The following is a 16,342-nucleotide window of genomic DNA, read 5'->3' on the forward strand; positions in this document are numbered from 1 at the left end:
GCCGCGCCGGCCCCGCAGCCGCCCTCGGACCGCCCGTCAGCCTCGGTCACTGACTGTCCGGACGAAGGGTCACTGGACACTGCCGAGTCCAACCTGCGCGCGCGCGCGTGGAGCTCAGGAGGCTCCTGCTCGGCTCAGCGCGCGCAGCGCACGTGGCCGGTGTCGAACGCGGCGTCTTCTCTAGCAGGTTTGCGAGAAAGGCTCGGAGCCTTCAGCCCCAGAGCAGGGGGAAGCGGGGGAGACCTTGGAGAGATGGCGCTGCAGACCCTGCGCGGGCTGCTCAGCGGCTCCAAGGGGTCGGGACTGGTCCCGCTGGGGCGTTTTTCCACTTCCTGTTACTTTTGTGTCCGGAAGAAAAAAGCGAACCCTTACGAAGAAGTGGATCAAGAAAAATACTCCCATTTAGTTCGGTCCGTCTTGTCCCTCCGAGGCCAGGCTCAGACTCCAGAGTCGCTGCTGGAGGAAGATGCTTTTCTCTACGGACCCGTGAGTAAGTGCAAGCCCGCGGGAAAAGAGGAGGAAGCGAAAGCCCCGCGGAATTGGTTTCCTCTTTTCAATCCAGAGAGAGATCGGAAACCAAACTCAGCGAGTGATCCTGCAAGTCCCTTGAAAATACCTTTGCAAAGGAACACTATTCCGAGCGTGACCCGGATCCTGCAGCAGACCATGACCTCGGAGCAGATTTTCTATTTGGAGAGGTGGAAACAGCGCATGATTCAGGAACTGGGAGAAGACGGCTTTGCAGAATACACTTCAAGTAATTTTTTTTTCAATCTTCATTATTTATGATTACTGTATTAGAACAAAGCACAAGTGGCATAAGAATGGATGCCGTTTTTTTTTAAACCTTACCTAGTGAGGAACTACTTTGAAATTATAATTATCTTTAAATAGCACTTTATTTGCATCATGTTATCCTTATGACAACTGAATGACAATGTTTAATTCTCTATTCACAGATTGAATCAGAGAATCAAGCACTTTGATTAGACTTATTTTTATAATTTACAAACCTTAGTAGCAGAACTGCTTCTTTTGGTTTTCGGGTCAGACCTGACAGTGCTCAGGGATTACACTTGGTTCTCCACTCAGGGATCAAATCCAGTTCAGCCATGTGCAAGGCAAGCACCTTACCCGTTGTACTATCTCTCTGGCCTCTAGAACTAACTCTTCTTTCATTATGGAAAAGTTAATCACTTGATAAAGAAATTCTAGTTAACTTATTCAGAATCCAGTGTTCTATTTGCATAGGACTAACTCTGGAGATAAACCCAAACAACTTAATCAGTATGTAGCTCTGGATAAATTGAGAGAATCAGAGGTTCTTGATTTAGGAACTGAGAATAATTACTTTTATTTATTTATTAACTACCTAGACCAGTGAAAAGAGTAGCTTCCTTAAAACAGAGTTCATCAGGGGCTGGAGTGATAGCACAGGGGGTAGGGCGTTTGCCTTGCACGTGGTCGACCCGGGTTCGTGATTCCCAGCATCCCATATGGTCCCCCGGGCACCGCTAGGGGTAATTCCTGAATGCATGAGCCAGGAGTAACCCCTGTGCATTGCCGGGTGTGACCCAAAAAAAAGCAAAAAAAAAAAAACAGTTCATGGGACCAAAGAGATAGGACGGCAGCTAAGGCAGGGTAGTGCCTGCGGCCAGCCTGTATTTGATCGACAGCACAGCATACAATCCCTTGAGCCCTGCCAGGAGTGAGCACTGAGCGCAGAGCCTGGTTATTCCAAGCCCAGTGTGGCCCCCAAATCATGATTCATTCAGAAGCAAGAGAAAAGGAAAGAGCTTTGGAATGGGTAGCTTGTCTGCTCCTGTCCGTTTTCATTGATCACGTGCCTCTAGAGGTACACAGACCTATTTTTTTTTTTTTTGGTGGTGGAGTTTGGGGCAACCTCCAGCAGTGCTCAGAAGCTACTCTGGGCTCACTCAGTGATTGGGACTTCCTGGCAGTGCTCAGGGATTACACCTGTGGTAGACGGAATTGAAGCCAGATCTCCTCTGTTGAACTTTCAAACCCCACACACACTTTTTTTTTTTTTTAGTGAAAAGTATTTATTGTAAAGAAAAGGGGTGGAGGGGCAAGAATGCATGGGTATAATACATTAAAAAGCTTTTTTTTCTTTTTGGGTCACACCCAGCGATGCACAGGAGTTACTTATGGCTCATGCACTCAGGAGCACTTCTGGCGGTGCTTGGGGGACCATATGGGATGCTGGGAATCGAACCTGGGTTGGCTGTGTGAAAGGCAAACGCCCTACCTGCTCCAGCCCCTAAACAGCATATTTTTAAAAGAAAATCGAGGAGGCCGGTTGGTTTGGTTTGGGGTTGGTTTTTTGTTTGTTTTTTACTGAAGCACCCCTGACTGCTTAGGGCTTCCTCCTCACTCTGTGTTCAGGGACACTTCTGGCAGGGCTCTGGGGACTCTATGTAGTGCTGGGGATCAAACCCAAGTTGACCTCATGCAAGGCCTGACCCACTGTACTATCTCTCATTCCTGACTTAAATTGTTATGTAGGTGGTACCTAGATAAGGCAAAAATACCTTCTAACTGCTTACATTCTTTAAAATGCACCTGGGGGTGTGGCTCAGTTGTAAGACAGTTGTCTTGCATAAATGCAGCCCAGGGGGGGTTGATCCCAGGCACCACCATGAAAAAACATTTTGATAAAGAAATTGTACAGTGGATACTTGCCTTGCATGCAGCCAACCTGGATTAGATCTCCAGCATGGTTCCACAAGCCCTGCCAGGAGTGATCCCTAGCACTGCTGAGTTAGCCCCCTGCACCCCCCTTTCCCCCAAAAATTCCTAAAAATAAAAACTTATTCCTCCGGGAGATAGTACTGTGGGTCAGGCATTTGCCTTGCATGCAGGAAGGTGATTTTTATTATGAAGTTATTTAATTAATAGCTGAATAAATTATTATTATAGTAGCATAATACTCATGCTGGGTAAGCCCTGAGCATCGCTGGGCGTGGCCCCCCAAATAAAAAACATTTCTCAGCTATATGAATCTTTGCTGGGGCTAACTACCTTCTTAAGCCAATTCATAACAAATAGTAAACTATTCTCTGATTTCTAATCAAGTGGTGATCACTGTCATCCTGTTTATTGATTTACTCGAGCAGGCACGATAGCGGTTTCCATTCGTTCCAGCCCTGAGATTTTAGCAGCATCTCCTTATCCTTACTTGTCCTTCCCAATCAAGAGGTATATAAAAGAAATCTTTTAGTGGCATTTTTTTTTGGTACCCCTAGAATTTAGAGTTGACTTTTTTCCTCATGAGAAGTTCTTTTTAATTTTCTGAACTGGGAATCCTGAAATCCCGGATAAGGCTGAGAGCTGGAGTCCAGGGGTTTAGGGCTTGCCTTGTATAATCCTGATTCAGCCCCCTGCACTGCATATGGTCTTCCAAGTTCCCACAGGAGCGAATTTTGACTTTTGAGCACTGCCGGGTGTGACCCTAAAACAAAACAAAGAAATATGTATTATATATCCTGCCAGTTCTAAGTCAGTACTGGAAAGTCAAGTTTTGTTGTTCGGAGGGTTGGTTTTTTGGTGGTTCCCCAGCCCCACCCCCACCCAACCCTCCCACCCCCGAGGGGGGGCGGGTACCTTACTATCTGAGACTTGGAAACATTTTTCATGCCTTTAAAAGTAGGGTCAAAGTGATAGTACTTTGGGTAGGGTGCTTGCCTTGCACTTAACCAACCTGGTTCAGTCTTCAGCTCCATGTATGTTCCCCCAAGCCCAATCTGGAGTGATCCCTGAATGATAGAGTGAGGGGTAAGCCCTGAGCACTGCCAGGTGTAGCCCACAAACAACCACCCCCCCCCCAAAAAAAGGTTGAATAAATATGCTGACTTGATGCTTTCAGCAGTACATCTTGAATCTTTTATGGGGTCCAGGAAGGGTTGAGCCACACCCAGAGGTCTCAGGGCTTCCTCCTGGTTCTATAGCTGGGCTTTGGGGACCGCATGGGATGCTGGAGATTGAATCTGGGTCAGCTGCATGCAAAGCAAGGACCTTGCTCTGCCCCCAAATCTTCTTAAATATATTTTGACAAGTTAAATAATATTTAATGAACCGAGCCTTGCAGTCTAAGTGATCCAGCACTCAATTTCATGAAGAATCTAGCCAAGAATTAAAACCACAGTGGAAAATGAGCTCTCTATTTGTGTCACAGTTAATGAAATTTCTTTCTTCCTGTTTGTGTTTATGTTTCTCTCCATTAAGCTAGTCTTGTAGATGAATATAGTACTGCTTTTCCCTGGGTTTTAATGACACCAATGCTAAATCTCTTTACAAGGCTTTTTGTGTGCTCAGAAATCCAACTGCACCAAATAAGTGTGGGTATTGTCTCATTAGGTGAAATTGTTTCCTTATTGTGAATCTGTCTCCAAGCAAATCTGATTCCTACTCTGTTTCTATGTCTATCAGTAGGATCATCCCCCAAACCTGCACCTTCTCTCTGCTGTGAGTGGATGGGAATGAACACAGACGTTGGTGCCGGGCTGCTTGTCCAGCATTTTGCTTGATGGCAGATTGCCTAGGCCTCATTCATTAAAATGGGGCTAATGATCCATATCTTGCGGGCTTGTTGTATTTGAAAGTTAATATTTTGAAAGTGCTGGGCTACTGCTTAGCACAACAGCCCCCTTTCTCTCCTTCCCTTTCCAAGAGACAGCTGCTAATGAGCGGATAGTGTTTCTTGCATTTATTAAGTGTTTATATTCTCCTGTTAAAAGTGTATGAGACAGAAGTCCATGTCTTAGGGTGACCTCACTCTGAAAAAATAGAATTGCAGATCACCTCTTTTTCATCCCTTCCTCAAGTCCCACAACAACCAACAGTTTTTTAGATTATTTGTTTTTCAGCGCTAGCTTTAAATTGGTTCTTATTATCCTTTTACCCTGATTTTATTTTCAGACATATTCTTACAAGGGAAACAGTTTCATAAAGCCTTGGAAAGCCTACTTTCACCCCAGGGGACTGAAAAAGAGAAAGATGAAAAGCTTTTCGAATCTGGATATATTGAGAGTATCCAGCACATTCTGAAAGATGTCAGTGGAGTACAAGCTCTTGAAAGTGCTGTTCAACACGAGACCTTAAAATATGTGGGTCTGCTGGACTGTGTGGCCAAGTATCAGTAAGTATTGGGTGTTTTTTCTTCCCTATTAAAAAGTGGAGGGGGTGGAGACATAGTACAGCAGGTAAGGTTCATATGACTGGGTTTCATTCCCAGTACCCCATGTGGTTCCCCAAGTCCTCCAGGACTGATTCCTGAATGCAGAGCCAGGAGTGACCTCTGAACATTGCTGAGTGGCGCCAGTAAAAAAGTGGAGCTGGGGCTAGAGGGATAGCTTAACTTGCTCGGAACATATTTTGCATATGGAAAGCCTGGATTTGATCCTGGGAATCCCATGGTCCCCTAAACACCAAGAAGCAATCCCTGAGCACAGCACATAGAATATGACAATAATAGTAACAATAATAATAAAATTGTAAGTATGAAGGTGATTTAATGCAGGGTAGAATAGACACTGCTATCAAATAATACTTTTTCCCCCCATCCTACCCACCCCAAACCCTGCTTGATACTTTTCTTTCCTCTTGCTTCAGGGAGCAGGAGAGATAGCTCTGTAGGCTAACTGATACTTTGCATGCAGAAGGTTCGGGTTTGACCCCAGCACCACATGGGTCCCCTAATACTTCCAGGACCTACATCTGAGAGCATTGCCAGCAGTAGCCCCTGAATGTCACTTGGTGTGGTCCGAATTTTCCTCACCCTCCCAAAGAAAAACCTCGTGCATATTCAAGATGTGGCATCTGAAAACCCATGTGGGTTTACTTTTTAAATTTAATTTTTTTGTTGTTGTTTGTTTTGTGGCTACATCCAGCAGTATTCATGACTTACTTCTGGCTCTAGTCTCAGGGATCACTCCTGACAGGCCCTGGGGATCATATAGGATACTGGGGATTAAACCCTGGTCAATCTTGTACAAGGCAAATGCCCTCCCTGCTCTACTATCTCCCCAGTCTTATTTTTTAAGAGTTTTATTAAAGCATCACAATTTACAATTTCTCTGCTGCAGATCTCATTAATTTCACATTAAGATCTCATTAATTTCACAGTGCTCATTAATTTCAGCAAATTTGGCGGCTGGGAAGCAAACAAAGGTGGTTTAGTGCCAAGAGGAAGGGGCTATGTCTGGGAACAAAATAACAGCAAAATTTAAAAAAATAAATAAATCCCTAAGATTAATGTGTAAACCAATATAAGCGTCAATTTCCAAAGAAGTCTCAGCGAGTGCAGGCTGTGGGTGACATTGCAAGACCGCAGACAATGAGAACCATGCTTGTGGGCAGTCTCCGTTCCCTGGTAACGCTGCAGTGTTCTGCCAAGTAGTCTGTGACTGCTTTGATCATGCTGTGCCTCCACCATTATTCATAGCTGGATTTTTAGACGTACTATGTTCCAGCACCAATCCCAGCACCAGTATCTCCTTCCCTGCACCAGGGTTCCCACTCACCCCACCCCCATTCTGCCACCTTGAAAGGCACATTTATAAGTTCATTTCAGTGTTGTTGACTGTGGTTTTGCCGTGCAGGCGAGATACTCTCTGTAGCTTGCTGGGCTCTCTGAGAGGGACAGAGGAATCAAACTCGTGTCAGCTGTGTTGGCCACGTGCAAGGCAAATGCCCTGCCTGAGAGTATCTGCCCACACGGCAAAGCCTGGCAAGCTACCCGTGACGTATTCAATGTGCCAAACACAGTAACAAGTCTCACAATGTTACTGGGCCCGCTCAAGCAAATCGATGAACAACGGGAGAACAGTGACAGTGACTGTGGTTTGGATATTTGGCTATCCCACTCCTTTACACCACTGATGTGCTGGATCCCCTTGACCCCTGCTCTGCTTCCATCTATCTCTTTGCACCTCTCTCCCCTCAATTTCTTTCCTATTCTCCCTTCCTATACTCTGAGGCCCAGGGCATGTGGGGTTTTTTTTTTAACTCAAGAATAGGGTTTGAAGAAGGAAATGAGGACCAATACAGTAGGAAGAGACAGGATTATTACAAATGGCTGTTCCAAAGTTTCAGGGACTGGAGAGCTAGTACCTAGGTAAGGTGTTTTCCCTGCACGTGGCCAACCCAGATTCAATCCCCACCATCCTAGATCGTCCCTCAGTCATCTGGAGTAATAATACCTTAGAGTAGAGCCAGTAGTGACCCCTGACTTCACAGATGTGACCGCCCCAAAAAAACAACAAAGCAAAGTTTCAGTATCCCTTGAGTGACTTTTTTTTTCAGCATGTCCCTTTTCTTCTCCCTCAAGCCCTAAGATCCAATTCAGTTACTACATTTTTTTTTTCCTGTTTCCCAAATAGTATTTTGTTCTGTTGGCCCTGAAAATCAGCTTTTCCTGGCTTCCAGGCAGTATTTGATGTTGATAGGAACTCTCAGCTCACGAAAGTTTTCGGTCTTTTTCTTAGTTACTGCTGTGTTGCCATTTAAGTTAAAGAAAGAATAAGACTGCATAGATATATGGGGCTTAAGCCTTATGTGACATCCATTCTTGTTGGATTTCTGGCACCACATATGGTTCCCTGAGAACCCAGAGCACAGTTAGGTGTGGTCCAAAAGACAAAAAGAGAGAGAAACGTACAACAACTTCTAATAATTTTACAGGATAGCTACCTCAAATCTGTGTGCCTACAATTTTGACTTCTCTTTCAGTTGAAAGAGAGGGAACCATATATCAGTTCTACCCAGGGCCCATAAGAAGTTCTAGATACCAAGCATTTTTCATAGAAATTATGAACATACCCAGAAGGGGCCAGAGAGAGAGAGTACAGAGGTTTGCACGCAGCCAACCCCAGTTTAATCCCCCTCTCTGCCATATGTGATTCCTGAGCACCAAGTCAGGCTTAAGCCCTGAGCTCTGCCAGACACAGCTCCAAAACAAAAGTATCAACATCTGCTATGCTACATTAACTTCAAAAATCCAGTTCTGTCCTTCACCATACAATTGACCCTTTTTACCTAATTATATCTCACTTCCCTTCACTTAAGGTAACCACTAATTTGCTTATTTAAATTATTTTCAAGTATGTTGTTCTAGGCTGGAGCGACAGCACAGCGGGTAGGGCGTTTGCCTTGCAAGCGGACAACATGGCCAACCCGAATTCGATTTCTCAGCCCCTCTCGGAGAGCCTGGCACAAGCTACTGAGAGTATCTCGCCCACACAGCAAAGCCTGGCAAGCTCCCCGTGACGTATTCTATATGCCAACCATAGTAACAATTATCACAATGGAGACATTACTGGGCCCGCTGGAGCAAATTGATGAACAACGGGAGGACAGTGACAGTGACAGATGTTGTTCTAACAGTGTTTCCCAAAGAGAGTAGTATCACTCCCTTGGGGTGCTAGAAAGATCTAGTAAGATGGTAGTAGTCTCATGTGCGGTTGGTGTAGCGGGTGCTCTCTGTTTGCTTTAATCACTTTTGGGGTTGAGTTTTGGAGACACGCCCAGCTGTGCTTTCTCCTTCCTCTGTGCTCTAGGATCATTCCTGGTGGGGTTCAGGGAACCATATACAGTACCAGGAATCAAACCTGGGTCAGCTGCATGCAAGGCAAGCACTTTAACCACTGTGCTATATCTCTCTGGCCCTTTTTGCTTTTAGAAAGTCTGAGTTTTGTTTTTTCTGAAAAGGGCAGTAGGCAAATCAATTTGGGAACCTCTGTAACATGTTGTTTGTTTTCATCACTATTAATCAAAATTTTTCATATACATAAGAAAGAGGGAATGAGTCTTAAATCATAGCTCAGAGTACCTAAAGGTCACCCTCAAATGACTTAGTAATGAAAGGAAAGAAAAAGACATAACTGGGTGCCGGAGCCGTAGTACAGCAGGTAAGGCCTTCCCCATGGCCGACTCAGATTTTATTCCCAGTACCCCGTATGGTCCCCCGAGCCTGCCAGGAGTGATCCCTGAGTGCAGAGCTAAGAGTAAGCCCTGAGCATTGCCGGGTGTGGCCCAAAAATGAAACAAATTTTAAAAACAGATAAAAGCAGAACAGTAACTTCCCCCTCTCCTCCCCAAATTCAGAAAAGATTTTATTTGGGGAAAAGGAAAGAAAGGGGAGTTTAGGGAAGCTTCCAGATTATAAGAAGAGTCTCCTAAAGGAGCATTCCCAGAACAATAACATATTAAGGAAAAATAACAGGAATTAGAAAATTCATGTATTTCTGCTCTTTTAACCAGTCAGCAGCTTCCTAGCAGCATTACATTGAGGAAGTCCCTGCTGAGTGGGGAGGTGGTGACCTCTGCCTTATCTGGGACTGCAGTAAGAAGTTGTTGTTCTTCATTTTTGCCTTAACCATGTTATTATCCCCAGGATCAAAATATCTTTGCACACTCTCTTTTACTGGGGAGAGGGGCCGCTCCTGGCTAGATTTTCAAAGGCCACTCCCAGCACTAGGTGACTGGGCAGTGCCAGGGGTCCTGAATGCAAAGCTTGTGCTCCAGCCATGCTTTGAGCCATCTCTGTCGTGAGTTTACTTTTCTACAGTCATTTCTTTTTTGTTTGCTTACCCCTGGCTCCGTGCTTAGGTATCATCCTGGGCAGGCTCAGGGGCCCATCTGTGGTGCTGAGGATTATTATGTCCGCTCCTCACTTGCTCTACTGTCTTTCTAACCCTGCTGTACTATTGCTCTGTCCCCCAGGTAGTACTTTGTAAAGTAGTAGATGGACGAGGTCCTGGGTTCAAGTAAGCCATAGGATACAAATAACAAAAAGCACAGGACTCAAGTAACTATAAATAATCAAAAGCAAAGGAAAGAATCTCTGTGCTCACCTGAAAGCTATAGTTGGCATCATGGTTTATGGCACCAATGTAGGCTACAACCTGCAGGGGGTTGTCGAATGTATTTCGGAGCAAAGGTTTTGGTTTCTCTGATGTCTTCCAGTCAATCACACACAGCTTGCCCCTGCAGAGAAACCAGAGGAATTCTTTGTAGGCAGTAGTTTAAACAAAAGCATTCTTGGGTTAAATGTCTTCTTTAGTATTTTTGGTTTGGCGGGGAGCAGGGGTGAGGGGGATGTCAGATTTGGTGGTGCTCAGGGCTAACTCCTGGCACTATGCTCAGAGATCACTCCTACAGGAGTCAGGTACCATCTCCATTGCAGGGATAAAACTGAGGCGGGGCCTTGTACAAGGTAACTACCTTCCTTCACCCCTCTGCTATCTCTCTGGCCCCTAGCTCTTTTCTGAGATCTATTTCACTCGTCTTCACTGAGTCTCTTGAGTCTCTACTGTCCAGAAAGCTCTCCTGAGCTTTACTTCTCAGGATTAAGAGTGTGATGTCCTCTATGAGTTCTTTGTCCAGGTTGTCTTTGAGGGATACAATGGAAAATGCTTCCCAAAGTGCACCAAGGAGAGTGTGAGGGCAACTCTGTAGAGTGTCAGGGAAAAAACTTTTCTGTAGTATCTCCTTCTACAAATTTCTGTGTAGCTCCTTTCCTTTAACAATTGACAGAGAACTGTAGCTATATCTATTTTCACAATTCCCTATCAAAAGGATTAAGCATCATGGTGTTTCAGAAGTTCTCTTGCTCAGAAACCAAAGCTGGGTTCAAAAACACAGGCATTTAATTAATTTCAACTATATGCAGAAATAAAAAAGAGCCCTGATTCCTGCTCTAAAAAAATTCCAGCATAAAGGTGTCTTACAACTAAGGATATTGGGGTAGGGTCAGGGGGTGGGAGTCCATATAACTTTTTCTGTTGGTTGGTTGGTTGGTTGGTTTGGTTTGGTTTGGGGCCACACTCAGCCCCAGTGATGCTCAGGGCTTACTCCATGATTTTATCCTTTCTAGACTGTTCCATTTCAATACCGAGATAGCTTCGTCACTCATCCCGGGTCCAACCCAGTCCCACAGTGGGGCATCCCTTGTGGGGTGTTAGGAACTACAGCAACTGAAGCCTGAGTCAAGTAATTATGATGGATGCCTAGGAGTAGATATATTTCAGAGCCAATCAGCTCCCAAATATTAGTAGCATAGCATGAACGGTCTTTCTGTGTTTAAGCAAAGAATATTGATCTATAGTAAAATATGAAAAGGCTATAGGGGAAATAGAAAAGCAAGTAATTCACTATAAATACAAAGTCAGAATAACCAGAAAGTTTGACTAACCCTGTGACTTGTGGAATTGTGGCAATGAAAGATAAAGCACAAAAGAAAGGTTAAAGATAAACCAGGGGGATTAGGGGTGTTCCTCCTCTGGGAGGAGGGAAAGAGGCAATTCACTGATGAAGCCTATATCCGGGTCAAAATCCAGTAGGCCTCGTGCAAGGCAAATGCCCTACCCACTGCACTCCTGTTCCTCATGTAACATTTGTGAGTGTCAGATTCCCCACTCCTCCCATCCTAATGGAATTTTATACTTGGCAGTTGCAGATATCAGATAGGTCCTAGGGTAAGTGGACTGACTCTTAGTGATTCCCAAAAGTCTCTATTCAGTGAACCTTTTGGGACTTCAGTCTCAGAATCAGCAGTCTCGAAATATGTTAACCTACCCATCAGGATAAAAGTCATTATTGGAAAAACTCTTGACAAAAACATGCTCTATGCTGCTAGAAGATTGGAAGTTCTTTTTCTAAGATCAGTAACAAGACAAGGCTGTCTCCCCTTTGGAGGGTGGGGGCTACCCACTGGGCTGTGCTCAGGGATCACTCCTGTAAGACTGAGGACAATACGGGGTGCCTGGGATTAAACCAGGACTAGAGATTTGGGAGGCAGAGCCTATAGCCCTCAGTCCCCAAGACAGTCTGCTCTTGGTCCTGTTTTCAGCAGAAAACTGGTTGTTTTGGTCCAGGACAAAGAAGCCTAGATAAAGAAATATTCAAATGGAGGAGGAGGAAGTAATTATCTCTAGTCTTCCCGGGGATATGATGTTCCAATTTCAAGTTCAGCACCCTAAAACAAATCTCCCGAAGGCTGTGTGCATGCTTTGTGTTAGAGTACATTTTCCATCACCGCATGTTCTCCCCAGGAATGCCAGGAGTAGTTACCTAACTCTCCAGGTGTGTCCCCAAAGTAAAGGGAAAAAACCTATCGAGTCTGGAGAGCTACTAGAGCAAGTAGGACACTTGCCTTGCATGTGCCAACCCAGATCCGATCCCTGTCACTCCATATGGGCCCAAGCACTGCCAGGAGGGATCCCTGAACATAGAGCCAGGAGTAAGCCCTGAGCACTGCCAGGTATGGTTCAAAAACAAAGCAACCCGTCTACACAAAACTCTGATAGTATTAATGGATAAATTCAGCAAAGTAGTAAAGGATGGCGGGGAGGGGGGGGGGGGGCAGAATGGTTGAAGCTCCCTCACCCTCTGCACTTGTTGCGAACAAATAGGCCCACGAAGCCATCCAGGTGTGAAGGCCAAATACTGCTTGTTCCCATAACTCTGGAAACACAGCAGGGAAAGTTAAAGGAGTAAATCCCGGGCCTGCAGAGAGCTCCATGTTAAGAGCATTTGCCTTTCAAGTGTGAGGCCAGAGCTGGATGCCCAGCACCACCTGGTGGTGGTACTGCTTGTGATCCCCGGTGTCACCAGTGTACAGCCTCGAGCGGAGCACAACCCAGTGTGCTTAGTACCCCAATCAAGTATGTGAACTCTGGCTAGCACTGGACCCAGAACTTACACATGCCAACAAAGATGTTGGACCCTGATCATCACAACTACCATAGCACAGGGTAGGGAAAGGACAGTTGAGCTTTAGGGGGAGAAAGAAAGCAAACTGAAAGCAAGGTATCCTGATCAGGGACAAACCCTGCAAGGGCAAAGTTCCTCATTTTCTGTTTGTTTGCAGCTTGAAAGATAGCACACGGCTGAAGGTGGTTACTTGCCTTGCACAAGGCCCTGAGTACCACCAGATCTGACCACCCCTCCCCCCCAAAAAAAAAACACAAAAGTACAAAAGAAGATATTTGACCCAAGAGTGTTTTTGTTTAAACTACTGCCTACAAAGAATTCCTCTGGTTTCTCTGTAGGGGCAAGCTGTGTGTGATTGACTGGAAGACATCAGAGAAACCAAAACCTTTGCTCCGAAATACATTCGACAACCCCCTGCAGGTTGTAGCCTACATTGGTGCCATAAACCATGATGCCAACTATAGCTTTCAGGTGAGCACAGAGATTCTTTCCTTTGCTTTTGATTATTTATAGTTACTTGAGTCCTGTGCTTTTTGTTATTTGCATCCTATGGCTTACTTGAACCCAGGGCCTTGTTCATCTACAACTTTACAAAGTACTACTGAGGGGACCAGAATAATAGTACCGCAGGTAGGATACTTTCCTTGCATATAGCTGACAGCTTTGATCCTCAACACCCGACATGTTTTCCTGAGCCTCCTCAAGATTGAGTCTTAAGTACAGAGCCAGAAGTTATACCTAAGCACAGCTCGGTATGGCTCCAAAAAGAAAAAATAAAAGTACCACCTGGGGCCTAAGGAGATGGCTTGCCTTGTAAGCCCAGTGACCCAGATTCTTTCTTTGGTACTGACCACACATATAATTGGCCCCAGCACAATGGGCCCATCAGAGCCAAGTCAAAGAGCCTTTACCTTAATATTCAGAGTAATGTTTGGCCCCCTGCACACTTCTTGGAAGAGCCTCTGAAATTTTTTTTTTTGAGATTTTAAAATTTATTTATTTTTAATTTTTTTTGTTTCATTTTTATTAGTGAAACACCATGAGGTACAGTTGTAGACTTACAAATTTTTGTGCTTGGGTTTCAGTTATACAATGATCCAGTACCCATCCCTCCACCAGTGCCCATTCTCCATCATTTACTTTTTTTTTTTTTTTAAATTTTTGTTAGTGAAACACCATGAGGTACAGTTGTAGATTTACAATTTTTTTGTGCTTGGGTTTCAATTATACAATGATCAAATACCCATATCTCCACCAGTACCCATTTTCCACCACCACGGGTCCCAGTATCCCTCCCATCCCCTATGCCACATCCCACCCTGCCTCTGTGGCAGGGCATTCCCTTTTTTTTCTCTCTCTCCTTTTGGGTGTTACGGTTTGCAAAAGAGGCATTGAGTGGCAGTCATGTTTGGTCTATTGTCTACTTTCAGCATGCTTCTCCCATCCTGGGAGGATCCTCCCAACACCTTTTATTTGGTGCTCCCTTCTCTATCTGAGCTCCCTTTTCCCCTAGCATGTGTGGCTGGCCTCCAAGCCATGGAGCAAAACTCCTGGTACTTATCTCGGCCACTCCTGGGTGTTAGTCTCCTATTTTGTTACTTTATGTTCCCCAGATGAATACAGTCTTTCTATGTCTATCTCTCTCTTTCTGACTCATTTCGCTTAACATGATACTTTCCACGTAGTACTACTTGTATGTAAATTTCATGACTTCATCTTTTCTAACAGCTACATAGTACTCCATTGTGTAGGTGTACCAAAGTTTCTTTAACCAGTCATCTGTTTCAAATTTTTCTTTTAATAAAATTATTCAACCAAAGCACTATACATTCTTCTAGGACTTTTCAGGGTTAATTATTCTTTTTCTTTTCTTTTTTCTTGCTTTTTTTTGGTCACACCTGACAATGCTCATGGGTTACTCTTGACTCTGCCCTCAGAAATTATTCCCCGTGGTACTAGGAGGACCATATGGGATGCAGAGGATAGAGTCCAGGTCGGCCACTTGCAAGGCAAATGCTCTGCCTGCTATACTATAGCTCCAGCCCGGTTAACAGCTCTTTAATGATCACAGTCCATTCTCCCAGGCCTGGTCTGTCATCTTTGTGTTCTTGTTTATCCTGCAGTCATTCATCAAGCCTTCTTAGGCATTGAGTTTGGAGACACTACTGTAGATTAGTCTCTGCTTGCCCTGGTCTGGATTAGAAGGAAGTGGATCAACGACTCTCCCTATGTTTGCTTCTAGGTTCAGTGTGGCTTAATTGTGGTGGCCTACAAAGATGGGTCCCCTGCCCACCCACATTTCATGGATTCAGAGCTCTGCTCCCAGTACTGGACCAAATGGCTTCTTCGACTCGAAGAATATACAAAGAATAAGAACCAGCAGACTCAGAAAGCAGATTAGGAAAGGACACTGTTGGAAGACCACTCACCACTTTCTCAAGAGTTTGGGAAGATAGAGCCTGTTCCCTGTGTGCATGGAAACAGCTGAAGCAGTTGTACAGCAGGTAGAACACTTGTCTTGCATGTGACTGACCAGGGTTTGATCCCCAGCATCCGAAAAAGTCCCCTGAGAACCACCATGAGTAATTCCTGAGAGCAGAGCCAGGAGTAACCCCTGGGCATCACCGGGGACGGCCCAAAAAGCCGCCCCAAAATTAAGGAGAATGCCACAGGATCTGAGAGCAACACTCACCCAAATGGAAATGTTAATTTGTTGAAATTTGATGCAACCGAAAAGACTTAAAAACAAAAAAGTTTTAGGATCAAAGAAGTGGACTTTAGCAAATAAAAGACCAACTCTGCAACCTCTGACTTCATTTTGCAGAAAAGTAGGCAAGCCAGACTGACATGTCACTCAAGGTCTTTGTACTCCCTATAGATCTTTCCGCACCCTGGGAAGGATGCCCAGCCTTTGATCAAGGGCAGTGAAGCTTGTGAGGTTTGCCCAGTGCATACCAGGGAAGGGGCAACCACCCTGTATGTGCAGAGGGAGAAGTCTTGTATCAGCCAGTCACTACTGCCAGTACAGTTTGTTAAGAACTGTTTGAGATACTGAAGCTCTGTATCTATTTCATTGAGGGCAGGGGATTTCCACTTAATCAGTAATGCCTCTTGAGAATACAAATGGCCCTTCTCTCCCTTTCTACTCCCGCATTCCCCCCAAGTTTAGGATATAGCTCCGTGGTAGAGCGCTTGCCTTGCACGTGCTCTACATGGAGCCCTGATTCCATCTCTGGCACTAAATAATAAAACAAACAAAAACAAAAAGTGGAATTCTCAGTGTAGAATTCTAATGGCTATATTCTGATTTGAGTTCCTGGGTCATATCACAAATCATGACCATCCTGTTATTCGTCGATTGCCTCAAGCAGGCCCCAGCAACGTCTCCTTCATCCTAGCCCTGAGATTTTTAAGAAAGTGCTATATTCAAGGCTCTTTAGGAGAATGAGACCCGTCATTGTTACTGGTATTTGGCATATTGGGTACACCACGGGGAGTTTGCCAGACTCTGCCGTGTGGGCAGGTTACATTCGGTAGCCTGCCGGTTTGTACAAAGTAGGAATGAGATAATAAGATGTCGCACGGCCGCAAATGCGGCAGCGCGTTTCCT

General features: G+C 44.9%; 1 protein-coding gene across 1 annotated transcript; it reads left to right on the forward strand.

The window, feature by feature from the left end:
• Positions 1–252: 252 nt before the first annotated feature.
• Positions 253–16,053, forward strand: MGME1 (mitochondrial genome maintenance exonuclease 1). The gene is made up of 4 exons (XM_056121857.1): positions 253–757; positions 4,939–5,158; positions 13,071–13,203; positions 14,975–16,053. Exons 1-4 carry the CDS (start codon positions 253–255, stop codon positions 15,131–15,133), a joined length of 1,017 nt encoding a protein of 338 aa, XP_055977832.1. The 3' UTR covers positions 15,134–16,053.
• The last annotated feature ends 289 nt before the right edge of the window (positions 16,054–16,342 follow it).

Source organism: Sorex fumeus, unplaced genomic scaffold (genome assembly GCF_029834395.1).
Source record: "Sorex fumeus unplaced genomic scaffold, SorFum_2.1 ptg000044l, whole genome shotgun sequence".
Taxonomy (NCBI): domain Eukaryota; kingdom Metazoa; phylum Chordata; class Mammalia; order Eulipotyphla; family Soricidae; genus Sorex; species Sorex fumeus.

Bases quoted from the DNA above. Each gene is read 5' to 3' on its own strand.
- MGME1 (XM_056121857.1), top strand. From the start codon at position 253: ATGGCGCTGCAGACCCTGCGCGGGCTGCTCAGCGGCTCCAAGGGGTCG. The intron at 758-4,938 runs GTAATTTTTTTT...TTTTATTTTCAG, and splicing joins CTTTGCAGAATACACTTCAA to ACATATTCTTACAAGGGAAA. The intron at 5,159-13,070 runs GTAAGTATTGGG...GTTTCTCTGTAG, and splicing joins GACTGTGTGGCCAAGTATCA to GGGCAAGCTGTGTGTGATTG.